Below are 16,418 nucleotides of genomic sequence, written 5' to 3' on the forward strand. Positions count from 1 at the left end.
ATAAGGTTATTTTATGTAAGACCAGGAAAGAAAAAACACTGCCAATTAAATTATGACTCAGTGCCTTAAAGACAGTAAAGCATAGTGCAAGAATCAGCAACACTATAGCCCGTAGCTGCTTTGAAATTTCTTTGATCTGAGGACGTTTGGTAATTTTTCCTGTCTTCCGATATATCACAGACACGAGAGAGGCAATACTCTTGTACATGATCTCAGTAGCAGAACATAACATACAGCTTCCTCTATTTGTGAGTTACCTCTCTTAGCTTCAATAGAGCGGTCTGTTGATTTGCAAGGCAAAAAAAAAAAAAATGGATTGGTTACTCTTCCGACATTTGCTCAAATACTAGCATATTTACAACCTATTGCTCCATTTCCCAGCCTCTTGATACTCAGTACTCATTTCAACATGGAATCATAGTGTAATATTTAATATTTCTGAAGGCATTTAAATTAGCAAATACTCTCAGTATATACAGACCCAACAATTCACATTATTTGAGGTGAAAATATGTACAGCTAGATCAAGTTCAAGCATTCACAGGCAATAATAACCAAACTGCCACCAACTACAAGACCTCAGTAGATTGTGAGACACATTGTAACTTCAGACAATAAAAACTTGAGAAAAAAGTCACAGAAATGATAAAATATGACTTTAAGTTGAAAACTTCTTAAAACTAGTTTTCAAAGTCACCTTCTTTATTTTGATCTTTTTTCTCCTCACATTCCTCAAGCTTTAATCAATCACAATATGGAGCAGAGCTAACAACAGACATTCCTTTTTATTTTTCTAAGGGAAGAAATGTTACAGATGGCAGACTATAAATATTATAAATTAGATTAATGGAAATATTTTATTGTGCTTTATTAACTATGCATATTGCAAGTACTTAGTTAAATGGCCAAAACTTCTACCATCCAGACAATTCCCAATGGTTCCTCAATACTGATCATCACCCAGTGATCCCATTCCATGAGGTGCTGCACTTAATTACTTCTTGCATCACCAGTTAATATGGGATACTGCTGTTTGTACAATGAATAATTTCAAGAAAAATGAAATTTCAAAATTTCAAAGGTCTCAAGGATACAGTCAAATTTACTTCTTTTCCAGTGAAGAAAACGAAAAAACCGTAGTCAACTTTTCCAGACTCTCAAAACCAGTTACTAAGACTAGGTATCACTGTACTGATTCCCAGTCCTAAGTCTCTCCTACATTAACAGACTCTTCACAAAGTCCCAGATAAAGGAACCCATTGTACGTACAAATTTCATAGCAAAAAGCTATTCGAAAGATATGCCCAGGTCCTAACCTCTGGTACCTATCAACGTGACATTACTCAGAAATAGGGTCTTTGCAGAAGTAATTAAGTTATAAATTTCAGACAAGATCGCCCTGAATTTAAGAGTGGGCCCTAAATCCAATGACCAGTATCCTTACAAAATGTAAAGAGAGGGAGATTTGAACACAAAAGGAAAGCCACGTGAAGATGAAGGCAGAGACTGTGGTTACAAAGCTACAAGCCAAGGAATGCTAAGGACTGTTAGCCACCACCAAAAGCTAGGAGAGAATCCTGAAAGACTATTGCCACTTAGAGCCTCCAGTTGGAACTAACCTGCCAACATACTGTTTTTGAACTTCTGACCTTCAGAATTGTGAGAGAATGAATTTGTTAATTTTAAGCCACTAAAAAAAAAAAAAAAAAAAAAAGAAACAGTACTTGATGATTTGCTATACTGTTAAATGTATGAAACCCTTTGCTTAACAACAAAAAACTAACTTGACACAGAACTCAGGAAAGGCAGAATCAGGCACTGGAGATAAAAACTACAGTCCATTTTCCTTTATGTAAGAGTCAAGTTTTACTAACTTTCTTAGTAGTAATGAAATATTTATCCAGGCTAAGGAATGAGTCACAATAGTAAAATTTTAAGTTTGAAGTTTCAATGATGAATTAATACAAGTGCCACAGGATAGCCAAACTCCACACTTTACTGGGTGCCTTACTATCTACAGTGTTTTCCAACTGTTTTAGGGCAGAGATGCTCTTAAAAATTTATTAGCATCACCTGGGAACTAGTAAGAACTACAAAACTTGAGTCTCATCTCAGATCTACTTAATCAGAAATTTTGAAGGTGAGGCATAGCAATCTGCTCTAACAAGTTTTCAAGTGATTCTGATGATTGCTAAAGTTTAAGACACACTAGTCTAAATTAATCAAATTAAACAAGAAGCAGATTACCTAAAGAAGTCTAAAGTAGCAAAAACATCCTTGGAGTAAGTAACAGTTCAGCTTTTCAACTGTGACTGCTTAATAAAATATACCAAAAACCCAATGTACTGAACAGTATCAATCTAGCTTAAGTATTTTTTTGCAACAGGCACATGTAGATGGCGTAGTATAACTACAAGCCAACTGCCAACTATGATCTCAGCAAGATGATGACACCTAACACATCACTAATTCTGATTTGAACAAACCATGGTAAAACATTACATCCTGCAAATATATTACTTATTTATATTTTTGTATTTATATATATGTATATATATTTTATGAAACATTCCAAAAAATTACAAACTAAGCCTAAGAAAGGCAAAAAATCGTTTTTATAAAATGAAAACCAGAAATCCCTACCTCAAAGCTTATGATCCCTCCCCAGTAAAACTCCAGCTTGGTTAAATGTTTAAAACAAAAACAAAATAGTAAAATACATGGATTAAATTATTTAAACCAACACTGGGCAGGGTATGATGCAAAACCTGGACATCATAAAAGTGGTTAATTCAATACGTGTACAAAATTCAAGTCTCTATGTAGCATGAAGTGTCATAAAGCAAAGAAATGTATGACAAACTGGGCAAAAATTGCAACTTATATCCAAAGTGCTAATTCTGTTATAAGCTCCTACAAATCAATAAGAAAAAGGCCAACCCACTATAGAAATATGGGCAAAGCATATGATGAAACATCTAATTCTATCAATTTTATAATACCGCATATTTGGTCAAATTTAAATTCTCTGAAACTAAGATGCATTTTAAAATAGCACCTTAAAAACAGCTATCAACTAGGTAGAAATCCTGAGAAGATGAAAAAAGCACCAGTCTCAGATTCCAAAAAGAAATACAAATGACTAATATACAAAAATGTTCAATTTCACAGAAAATAAATGCAAATTAAAACCATAAAGTAATCCCATTTTTCACTTAACAAGATTGACAAAGATAAAAAGTTTCATAATGCTGAGTTGGCAAGGGTAAAGAAACAGATGCTCATTTACTGATTCCTTACTGGTCAGAGTATATAAAAATCTCTATGGAGGGCAATCTGCCAAAAGCTGATCAAGTATACTCTATGACCCGAACAATTTCACTTGTAGGGAATTTATTTCACCGATGTGTATGCGTGAAAAAAATGTGTGTACAAGTTTGTAAGAGGATACGGAGGACAGCAAATGTTTCTAATAGCAAAAACTGCAAATGAGGTTCCATCAATAGAATTTGTTAAGTAAACTAAGGTACAATCACAAATGCTATGCAGCAATTAAAAATAAAGCAACTTAAAACCACAATGAGATACCATCTTATACCAGTCAGCATGGCTACTAAAAAGTCAAAAAATAACAAGGTTGTAGAGAAAAGGGAATGCTTATCCACTGCTGGTGGGATTGTATTAGTTCAGCCATTGTGGAAAGCAGTTTGGCAACTTCTCAAAGATTTATAATAGAATTACCAGTTGATCCAGCAATCCCATTATTGGGTATACAGAATATAAACCCTTCTACCATAATGACACGGGCCTGTGTATATTCACTGCAGTACTATCCACAATAGCAAAGACATAGAATCAACTTAAATGTCCATCAAAAGTAGAATTCATTTTTAAAAGTAGCACATATATACAATGGAATACAATGCAGCCATAAAAAAGAGATCATGTTCTTGTGACAACATATATGAAGCTAAAGGCCATTATCCTAAGCAAACTAACACAAGAACAGAAAACCAAATACCTCATGTTCTCAGTTGGGAGCTCAACTTTCAGTAAATATGCACACAAAGAAAGGAACAACAAACCAGAGGATGGAGGGTGGGAAGAGAAAGAGAATCAGAAAAACTACCTGTCAGGTAACTATGCTTATTACCCGAGTGACAAAGTAATCTGTACACCAGCCTGTAATCCCAGCACTTTGGGAGGCCGAAGCAGGTGAATCACTTGAGGTCAAAGTTCAAGACCAGCCTGGCCAACATGTGGAAATCCCATCTCTACCAAAAAATACAAAAATTCGCCAGGCGTGGTGGCGTGCGCCTGTAGCCCCAGCTACTTGGGAGGCTGAGGCAAGAGAATCGAATCGCTTCAACCCAGGAGGCACAGGCTGCAGCGAGCTGAGATTGCGTCACTGCACTCCAGCCTGGAAGAGTGAGACACTGTCTCAAAAAAAAAAAAAAAAAAAAAAATCTGTACACCAAACTCCTACAACATGCAATTTACCTATACAGCAAACCTGCACACATACCCTTGAACCTAAAAGTTAAAAAAGCATAAATAAAGCAACCTGAAAAAGGCATCTATTATAAATGAATGGCACTGCTTAATCTGAGTAATTAGATTTACTGTTCTCCATATTACCTAGGAAAGCTTTACAATACACTCAGAGAATTACATGGAGCGATGAGGAACAATGATGAAGGAAATAAAACACACAGAGGTTAAGAATACATACTTGCTGCAAGACAAAACTGGGTTTAAGTCCCTGTTTTCCTATTATTGTCTGATCTTGGACAATTTCTTCTGTAATGGTCCCCTTGTACAAATGTGAACAGGGTAAAAATTGTTTAAAATAAAACAATGTACATATATAAAGTCCTCAGTACACTAACTGCCTGGCACTTGGGAAATATTCAATAAACGGTTCTATACCACACTCTTAACTAGCCTCCATGTAACTCATAAATCCTTGGGATAGCCATACACTTTATGAAACATAGTGTAATATATACATAATCCTGTCTCCATCAGTTGGGTCAAGAGAATTACAGTTGACATGAAATGATAAAACCCAAGCATAGAAAAGAGTCATATAACACCAAGTCATATGTTTCAGAAGTTTAGAACAAGATGAATCTGTCACACACACAGAACTATCAAATCTGTGAGACAATTCTGAAAGATTTAAAAGAGCCTAGAAACCAAGCATTCCAAAAGACTGAACTGTCTTAAATTCCAGAAAAACAACTAGTGTATTTTCTAAATGTTTGAGTTTAAATTCCAGCTTTAGAATTAAATGGAATTCCAAACAAATGACCCATACTCAACAAAATGGTGTTGATTAATGTTAACAATAAATGAACCTATAGGTCTTATATTTAAATGTCCAGGTATAATTTTTCTATTTACAACTGATCTTTCAGGTTTATCTTTCTATACATATAAAGAAATATATATAATCTATATATAAGAAATACATATATATATATGTATATATTTTAAAGAGACAAGGCCTTGCTATGTTGCCCAGGCTGGAAGGCAGTGGCTACTCACAGATACAATCCCACCACTGATCAGCTTTGACCTGCTCATTTTCCAACCTGGGCCGGTTCACACCTCCTGGGGCAACCTGATAGTCCCCCGCTCTCCAAGGAGTTACCATATGGATGCCAAACTAGCACACTACATCCCGGAACTCTTGGACTCATGCAATCCTCCTTCCTCAGCCTCCCAAAGTATTGGGATTACAGGCATAAGCCACTGCACCTGGACTTGTTTACAACCTTAATGTCCATGCAGCCAAAAGAAGATTAAACTACTTTTTTTGGGTATAAACAGATCACTCAAATGGTACAGTAAGTTGTTGACTCCATCTGTAAATGCATTAAATGATCACCTAGAATATATATGTTCTCATTTTAATGATTTAAAACATAATTTTTTTACTATTTTCCATGTTCAACATGTAGGACATCCCAGGAACTACAAGTTTAAGGTAGCTGAGAGTTTCAAAAGTAGACCATAAATCCTTTTGATGTCGTATTTGTGGAAGCTAGACTTTTGATAGTTGCTGTTTCAAAAAGTATGAGGCAAGGCTGGGCGCGGTGGCTCGTGCCTGTAATCCCAGCACTTTGGGAGGCCGAGGTGGGTGGATCACGAGGTCAGGAGATCAAGACCATCCTGGCTAACACAGTGAAACCCGTTTCTACTAAAAATACAAAAAAAAATTAGCCGGGCGTGGTGGTGGGCAGCTGTAGTCCCAGCCACTTGGGAGGCTGAGGCAGGAGAATGGTGTGAACCTGGGAGGCGGAGCTTGCAGTGAGCCAAGACTGCACCACTGCACTCCAGCCTAGGGGACAGAGCAAGACTCCGTCTCAAAAAAAAAAAAAAAGCATGAGGCAAACATCAGTATAGAACAGGAAATAAAAGAGGTGGTGTTCAATCTGTTATCAAGGTTTGAGAAACTGTGAGTGATCAAATAGCATTAACACACTTAGTAAATAATGGTGGTTATTTATGAATGAAATAATTTTTCTTTCAACGTATGTGTAGTATTTTTTAAAAGAAACATAAATACTTAGGTTATTAGGACCCAACTACTTAGTAAATGGAATTCTGAAATATTTCTTTAGGTCTGGGGTACTACGAAGAAATTATTGAGATATTAAGTGTGCTATCAATTAAGACAGTGTGAGAACTTCAACCTTAATAGAAACCAGCTCATCTACCTATAGTATCAGGAAATGATTGATACTATTTGCTACTGGCTAGTCCATCTGCCTATCAAAGTCTCTCCGTCCTTCTCAACTCAGATGAAATACCTCCTCCTCTGTGAAATCTCTATACATTCAAATCACCTTTTATTGGCTTGACAGTTTACCCCTCCCCAACCAAGTCAGTGAAGAGCCAGTGATATTAGCAGAGTCCTTACATAATGTTTCTTTTATTGGTGAAGGAATAAACAAAGACAGGCTCTAGTTCAATCTGGTATGTTCTTAGCAACCATATTACACAACATGAGCAACACTAACTCACTGTAATCACAATAGCACTACATATAGCAAAATACTGGTTACAATGACAACAAACTACTAGATGTAAATGCTCACAAGGAAAGGGAACATATTTTGAATAATTTAGAATCTACAGTGTTTCAATGTTCAATACATCAAACAGGGCAAAAAGGAAACATCAAACCCTGGACTCTTAAAGAGAGCTGAAATGTTTAAGACCACAATCAAACCACACAGCTTTGTTAGTGTAAACAGCTAAAATACATTTGGTATGTATTTCAGAGTTAGATACCTAATCACGAAAAAATGCCTAAGTTAACAATGGAAAATAAAGACAACTAAATAAAAATATATTGCCTATTCCTCAAATTTTCACAAGTTTTAAAGGGAATATTCTTTCATCCTCAACAGAACTCACAGAAAGCTAGAATGAATGTGTAGGGTGTAGGTTCTACTTAATATTTTTTAAGATATTGGCACTGTATAAACAAAGAGAGCCTTCTCTGTCTAATCCTCACAAATACTTAAGTACAAAGGTCAAATTTAACAAAACATGTAGAGCCTCAGCAAACCAAGTTAGCTTTCTAGGAATTAGCAAAAGCCAATAGAATTCTACTTCTAGGGTGACCACAGTAACTTTTTAGTCCTCTGGCAGAAACTGCCTCAGTGTTAAATAACTACATTTATCCTTTATTCCCACCTCTTTTTAAGAGTCCAATAAAATTACCCTTACCTAACTTACGTGCTACAGATGAACTAGAACCAAGACTGCCACGTAACAGATGTTCAATAAATTAGTTTATAATTGTTTGTATAATTAATGGTCCTTAAAGTGCCACATCTGTTTCACCTTTACCTCCAGCCCTAAAAGAATACTTGAATTGATTCATTCCGGTGACAAGTCACGTCAAGGTTTAAGTTTACATCCCCAATTGTAATTCAATTATTGTGCCAAAAGGAACTTTATTAAATTGGTTTTATTGAGTCCCTCTCTAACTGGGTTAACTGGTTAAAAAGATCCAATAATTTCTCCAACTGGATATCTACCATCATCACCAACAGGAGCAAGAATCAGCAATGCTGACTGATGCACCCCTAAACAGAGTGCCATAAATGACGAAGAGTTGTACACAGACAACCATATCTGATCTCAGAACAACCCTATCAGGTAGTTAGTACCAGCTCCATCTTTTGAAAAAGAAATAAGCACATGAAGGCTACTTCACACATAGTTAATGTCACAGCTAATACGTGGGCAGAGCTAGGACAACTCAGACACTGACACTAGAGGCTATGCTCTAGGATCTATTTCCTTTTGATTCTCTTCACAAACCACCATTTTTTTTTTTTTTTTTTTTTTTAAGAGAGATGGAGTCTTGCTCTGTCACCCAGGCTGGAGCACAGTGACACAATCCTAGCTCACCTCAGTCTCAAACTCTTGGGTCCAAGTGATCCACTCACCTCATCCAAGTAGCTGGGACTACAGGTACATACCACCACACCTGGCTCATTTTTTTATATATAAATCTTTTTGGAGAGCCAGGGTCTCACTATGTTACCCACCCTGGACTCAAGTGATCCTCCTGCCTCAGCCTCCCAAAGTGTTGGGACTACATGTGTGAGCCTCTGCTCCTGGCCTCAAGGTATTTTTAAACAAAGTTGTCTTGTTGGAAACCCACTCTGGAATCTGCATAGGTAGTCTTTATACAGTTAGTGCTTCAGTCAGCTGTTTCCAGAGGCACCAAAGAATCCGCTATGGCAATGCCCTGTAATTCCCTATCCCATAACCCCTGTTCTGGCTAACCACTACTTTAAATTCAACCCTTGACTTAAATTCCAACTTCTTGGCCGGGAGCAGTGGCTCACGCCTGTAATCCCAGCACTTTGGGAGGCTGAGGTGGGTGGATCACTTGAGGTCAGGAGTTTGAGACCAGCCTGGCCAACACGGTGAAACTCTGTCTCTACTAAAAATACAAAAAGGAGCTGGGCATGGTGGCACACGCCTGTAATCTCAGCTACTCGGGAGGGTGAGGCATGAGAATCGCTTGAACCCGGCGGGTGGAGGTTGCAGTGAGCCGAGATGGCACCACTGCACTCCAGCCTGAGTGACAGATGAGACAAGACTCTATCTCAAAAATAAATAAATAAATCCAACATCTTCCCACCTAAACTTATTCTCAAATCATTCTTTCATATAAACACCCATATTCTACTTCAGAAGGTTAATCACAATGTCAAACTTTTTATTTACATTTTTATTTGCTTTAACAAGAACAGGGACTAGATTTACTTTTCATTATACCTAGTACTACCCAACACATAGAAGGTACTTAATTATTGGCTGACTGAATGACTAATCATCATGTGTACAAATTATTAGATTCCTTCAACACAAAAATCTCTAATTTTATAGCTTACGAAAAAATAAAAAGGAAGCGTATCACCTAAAATAACAGTAAAATTACCTACCAAATTAACAACTTCAATTATTACGTTTTTCTACACTTACAAGATTATCAAATTGTTTTCTTCCCTAAAAAATTATCAGCTCCTTCAAAAAACTGAAGGTGATTTCCTGAATTAAAATATGTTACAACCAGGCTGGGCGTGGTGGCGGCTGCCTGTAATCCCAGCACTTTGGGAGGCCGAGGCGGGCGGATCACAAGGTCAGGAGTTTGAGACCAGCCTGGCCAATGTGGTGAAACCCCGTCTCTACTAAAAATACAAAAATTAGCTGGGCGTGGTGGCGGGTGCCTGTAATCTCAGCTACTTGGGAGGCTGAGGCAGGAGAATGGCTTGAACCCGGGAGGTGGAGGTTGCAGTGAGCCGAGATCGTGCCACTGCACTCCAGCCTGGGCGACAGAGCAAGACTCCATCTCAAAAAAAAAAAAAAAAAAAGTTACAACCACAGACAAATGCTTCTTAAAATCCACTGCAAAAGGGCTACACCAGAAGCCAACAACCTCTCCTTCCTTACATCAAAATGAATCAAGGTATTTTACACTGACTAGTCACAAATACAGCAATATATTGTTCCCTGACTGGTAAGCTCTTTAGGTATCTCTTTGGGTTTTTTCTTCATAATTTCCACTCCAAGAAAACAGGAAAGTAAGTATGTTGCAAAAAGAATGCTTCAGAAGAAAAGGATGTGGACAAGCAAACACATAAAAAAGGAAATATAAAAACCATTTAGGAGCGGCAGCTTTGTAAACTTACTTGTCCACTGGGATGGGGTAGCCATTTAAGGCTAGACTAACAGAGTGTGCACTAAGTTATACCAGATCCAATCTTCCGAAAAGAGCACAGTGTCAGATCTATAACTTAAAATTTATGAATAGGTATCCCAAACACTGAAGAAACTATCTTATAGACCCTTAATCTATATGCGGACAATTTAAAGATACTTTATTTAGCTAAAATGCTCTCAAACTATGGTTAAATTCTGTGCTCCTCAAACAGAATCTGCCTAAGTTAGCCTCTTTACCATCCTAGAGTGAAAATTAAAGTTCGCCCTGGCTACACAATGGATATATAAGCATTTTATATCTATATATGATAAGAGCTACATTTAATGAAGCATTCCCATTAGTTAAGTTCTTCCTATCAAATAGCAAAGTTACATTTGAAATTTTTAAATTTTAAGCTAACTTATTGTAATAATACACTCCTTTACTTATATTACTTAAAGGCAACACCAGGTTAACTCCTAGAAGAAACCCCAATAAGCTTACCCTGTCTTAAGTAAGCTTTTACAAGTAGTTATAACCTCTAGAAAATGCTCCATTAAAAAAATCACAATGCCAAAAATACTTCATTTGAACTATAAAATCTGTTACTTGTCATTCCCTATGAAGTGAACCAAAATCTTTCAGAGGTACTCATCTTTTGAAAGCCTATCCTCCACCCACTTCCTACTACACATACACACAGCACCAATATTGCATAACTTTCTTGTATCCCAATTTCCAAATTCTGTTCTCAACTCAACTGTGGCTTACCAAGAAAAATTCAATGCAATGTGAATCAAGTCAGAATGATATTCCTCCTAAAGATGAGTAAAATCTCCCCCTTATTATCCTCAAGTCCTTGACATTATCTGCATTTTAAAGTAATACAACATAATGAGCTATGATTTTGCTTATGCAATTATTGTCAATTATACTGTAATTACCAGTGATCAATAACGTATCACTGAACAACTACAAGAATTTATTCAGTGAAGATTAAGGTTTAAGCCAAAAATATGCCCCATAAAGTCGTAAGGATAAGCTTATTTAAATATTTTAAAGTTCAACTGCTATTAAATATCACGCTGAATAAAAAGTTCTAATAAAATGAGATAAATCAAAGAATTAGAAAAAACTGACACAAATGTTGAATGAAAACTGGATATTTTGATCCAATAAATTGTTTTAAGTTATGATAGCTCTATTTTAAGAAACTATCTCAGAGATACACACTGAAATATTTATATATATAATTATTTGGTATCTAAGACTGCTTCGAAATAACATGGGACAGGGAAATAAATAAGATTGGATATGAAATAAATAAGATTGAAATAGTTAAAAGTCGATGATAAACACATGCAGTTCATTATTCTATTCAATTTCTGCAGCTGGGTGTAGTGGCTCACGCCTGTAATCCCAGCACTGTGGGAGGCTGAGGCGGGCGGATCATGAGGTCAGGAGTTAGAGACCAGCCTGGCCAACATAGTGAAACCACAACTCTACTAAAGATACAAAAAGTTAGCCAGGCATGGTGGCGCACACCTATGGTCCCAGCTACCTGAGAGGCTGAGGCAGGAGAATCGCTTGAACCCGGGAGGTGGAGGTTGCAGAGAGCCGAGATGGCGCCACTGCACTCCAGCCTGGGCAACAGAGTGAGACTCCATCTCAAAAAAAAAAAAAAAAAAAAAAAAAAGAGAGACTCGTTTCATTTATCCCATTAACACTATATATCTCTCTGACAACAAAGACTCATATCACTGCCTACACAACGCTCCAAAATGGTTTTTAAAAACCTCAGGGAGAAGATCACATAGATATGATTTTTCTTTTTTTTTAAAAGAAATGTGGTCTTGCTATGTTGCTCAGGTTCAAATGCAGTAGCTATCACAGGCATGATCAGAGCACACTGTAGCCTTGAACTCCTGGCCTCAAGCAATAATCCTGCTTCAGCCTACGAAGTGGCTGGGAATAAACAGGCATATGCCACTGAGCCCCACTCAAACAAGTCACATTTAAAAGGACTTAAATATCACATAAATACAGAATAAGCAGAAGCAACCAGAGGGAAGACTTGAGAAAGAATCATCATCAGGTAGCATATATCATAACTTATGCAGAATGCAAGTATAAGACAATAAAAAGTTGGTAGAGTTAAAACATTAGAAAGCTCAATACAGTAGTCAATTATCTGCACCATAGCTATAGAGGAACAAGGACCTAGAGGCAGCTCTAAGTGTATTACAGAACAAAAGATTCCTCTTTTTAGCTTATAACAGATGCACGGTAATAGCTGCATAATTAACATTAAAAGTCCCCTCTCCCCTAAATAAATCACATTCCATCCTATACATTCTTCTTTCTAAAAGTAGTTATCTTTTACTAAGTAAGACATATCACTTTCCTTTTCTTTCACAATTAAGTCATACACCATTGTGTCTACTAAAACCACACATTTTACAGTATCAGTAACATTTCACCTAAAATGCAGAACCAAGTAACTAAAATCTGACCTTTGAACTTCAATTTCTACCAAGTAACTATAGATTACCAATAATATATAATTAAACTAAGGTCATGTGGTAAGTCTAAGAAGGCCTACTTTGGATAATTCTAAATTTGGATGATATAAGCCTGCACTAGCAAAGTCTTCTATCTAATAGCAGAAAATGGCAAGCAGAGGACTAAAAGCGTCATTAAAGATATAGTACTTACTTAAGAATGGTTTTTGCACTACTGCAGTCTTCAAATCGAATGGAGTAACCAACTTCCTGGCCCAACATCACATCCATCTCATCAGCAACTCTCTGAGCCACACTCATTGCAGCCACTCTCCTGGGTTGGGTACAGGCAACTCCTCTCTTGGGTCCTGGTAATGATCGCATGTACTCCACACACCACTGTGGAATCTATCAAATAATTTCACATTTAAATTAATTCTATTCTGCCTGCATATCAAGTATATGTAACATAAAGCACTTTATCTCATTCTAATGATTTAAAACCAAATCCAATTAGGCAAATGACTAAAAGACTTGTGATTCAAAACTTGTAACAACACAAGCTCTCTAAACCAAAGAACAGTTATGTGTAATACTGATATGACACACACCCAAGTTGGGTAGACACAATCAGGAATACACTCGACAGTGTGACTATCCCATCATGAAGTATTTCTCTATGCAATTTTAAAAAATCCAACTTACAACAAATTCTACTTTATAACAAACGTTTCTAAGAAAGTGTAACTTTTAAATTCTTACATAATTTGAGTTGCAAAATCAAGTAGAAATCATACCCCCTTGTAACTCTGAAGCTGTACTTTTATTTAATTCAATTCAAATTTGGTTTATAAGCCAGCAGAACCTAACTCTTAGCACCCAACTCTTTTGTAATCCTATCCTTTCCCCCTCAAGAGCAGTATGCACAATGTTAGCACCTTAGGTACCATCTTAAAATCAATTTTAAGAACTGCCAGTCTCAAATTTAACAGGACCTAGAGCAGCACCACTTCGTTAAGGGCAGCCAAAGGGTTGGGGGACCCCAAAGCACAAGTTAAATTGGTTGCCATGACGGCAGTACATTTTCCCCCAGTTCCATTATCAATATAAGCTAATGGATTCCCCAGTTTTACAGTTTTCCAGTCACTTAACTGGAAAAGAACCATGGGAAAAATGTAAGTGCTCACCATATTATATGGAAATCCACTGCTAGAAGAGCATAACTGGTTTACATCAAAGCTTCCAAATGCCTATCAAACTCTAATGCTACAGGAAACATGGAGTTTTCTGCACAGTATCAGTACAGTAAAACTGATAAGGAATATTGGTGGCTGCACTATTATTACATTTTAGTTAGGTTGCTTCTGCAATTGGGGGTAACTTGTCACTAACAAATATCTGAAAGGGAGGGTAATTATGCTGATTCTCTAAAATCATATATATCTTTAAAACACTTTAAATGAACAAAAATAACTAAAGAAGTAGTATCTATCGGGTTCTGTAAATCCACAGACCTAGGTTTAAGTGGTTTTCTAGTCAGGCTATAAAGCCTTACTTACTGATATATCCTCAATTCGGCAACCCTTTTACAAAGGCAAAATGTACTTTCAAAGATCTAGAAAGTGAAATTCACTCACTGGTGAACCAAAGATATTTAAAATTAATTCAAAATTCTCAAGGCAAGAATGTTCAGATCTTTTGTTTTTTTGTTTGTTTTTTGAGATGGAATCTCACTCTGTTGACCAGGCTGGAGTGCAGTGGCATAATCTTGGCTCACTGTAACCACCAAGGTTCAAGCGATTCTCCTGCTTCAGCCTCCCAAGTAGCTGGGACTACAGGCACGTGCCACCACGCCTGGCTAATTTTTTGTATTTTTAGTAGAGACAGGGTTTCACCACGTTGGGCAAGCTGGTGTCGAACTCCTGACCCCAGGTGATGCACCCGCCTCGGCCTTCCAAAGTGCTGGGATTACAGGCGTGAGCCACCATGCCTGGCCAAGAATGTTCATATTTTTTAATTCACTCCGCTAAAATCAACAGCTTACCTCCACTTTAAAAACAAGACCAACAAGTCAATTAGCAGCTCTCAGGACCCCTGTGCACTCACTCTGAAAATGACCGAGGATGCCAAGCTACTAATAAATTTACTGTTAAGAAATTAAAACTGAAAAATTGCTAAAATATTAATTCCTAACAATAAAAATTCTGTTTTAACACAAAATAACGCTTTCTATAAAAATGACTACTTTTCAAACAAAAAAACTTAGCTAGAAGAGTGCATTTCCTTGTATTTTTACAAATTCTAGGATCCCTGAAATGGTTTCAAGGACTTTCAAGAACTCCCAGGCAATAGTTGGAGAACCAGTCAGTTAATGCATATGTTCACATTTCTAAGGAAAACAGCATTAGGAAAAGAAAAAGGTCCTGAAATATGTAGGCTACTGGTGTATTCAAGCCAGGGATCTGTTTTTTTGTTTTTTTCTTTTAAGACAGAGTTTCACTCTGTTGCCCAGGCTGGAGTGCAGGGGCGCAATCTAGGCTTACTGCAACCTCCACCTCCAGGGTTCAAGTGATTCTCCTGCCTCAGCCTCCCAAGTAGCTGGGATTACAGGTGTGCGCCACCACACCCAGCTGATTTCTGTATTTTTAGTAGAGATGGGGTTTCACCATATTGGCCAGGCTGGTCTCAAACTCCTGACCTCAGGTAATCTGCCCGCCTCAGCATCCCAAAGTGCCAGGATTACAGGCATGGGCCACTGTACCCAGCCAGGTCTAAGTTATTCTAAAGCCATTCCTCCTTTTCAGCTCTTTGCTTCCTCCACTTGAGGGCATCTTAAAACTGATCCTCGGTGTTCTAGTCTTCTTGTTTTACATAATATCCTGTGAGGTCTTATATGTTCTAACTTCTAATACTACCTATAATACATCAATGCCAATCCTAACTCTAGCTTCCATCTTAGAGCTAACGGTCATTTCCACCTAGTTGGTATCCCAAATTCACACATTCAAAAGCAAAACCATTTCTCACCTTCCTCCAAAATACTTGTAATTCCTAATATCCTGACTCCAATCCATTCTTTATTTTCTATTCCCAAGGCCCTTCACAGAATCGAAACTTTTGTTATGAGCTCTTACATGGTGTATCATCAATATGTTCACTAGACAGGACTTTTTTTTTAAAAAAAATCCTCATCATTCCTCTTCAATTCAAGAGCTCTGATGGCTTCCAGTCTATACAAGATATATTAAGGCTCAACTTACAGTTCCAGTCTCACCTGCCCCACCTCCACCTTCCCAAACCCTCTGTATTCTAGCCAGAGCATACCTGCATTCCCTTAGCTGAACATGTGTCCTTGCTCACACTGTCCCTTTGGTTGACCTAGCTTCAATTCCTTCCTCATGTGCAGTTATGTGAAATGTCTTTATTGTAGGTCTGTCAAAAGCTGTCTACTAAGCAGCAATGTGAAATGTCTTTATTGTAGGTCTGTCAAAAGCTAAAGTCATGGCCCGGTACAGTGGCTTGGGCCTGTAATCCCAGCACTTTGGGAGGCCCAGACAGGCCAATAACTTGAGGTCAGGATTTAGAGACCAGCCTGGCCAACAGGGTGAAACCCTGTCTCTATTAAAAATACAAAAAAAAAAAAAAAAAAAATAGCCAGGCATGGTGGTGCGCGCTTGTAG

The 16,418-nt window shown here is 37.4% G+C and overlaps 1 protein-coding gene across 1 annotated transcript in view; it reads right to left on the bottom strand.

Moving 5' to 3' along the window:
- Positions 1 to 16,418, bottom strand: part of DHX15 (DEAH-box helicase 15) — a 57,553-nt gene that overhangs the window by 30,203 nt on the left and 10,932 nt on the right. The window contains exon 3 of the mRNA XM_001164599.7: positions 12,953 to 13,146. Coding sequence (XP_001164599.2) covers positions 12,953 to 13,146 — 194 coding nt within the window. The remainder of the gene's footprint in view (positions 1 to 12,952; positions 13,147 to 16,418) is intronic.

Source organism: Pan troglodytes, chromosome 3 (assembly GCF_028858775.2).
Source record: "Pan troglodytes isolate AG18354 chromosome 3, NHGRI_mPanTro3-v2.0_pri, whole genome shotgun sequence".
NCBI classification, from domain to species: domain Eukaryota; kingdom Metazoa; phylum Chordata; class Mammalia; order Primates; family Hominidae; genus Pan; species Pan troglodytes.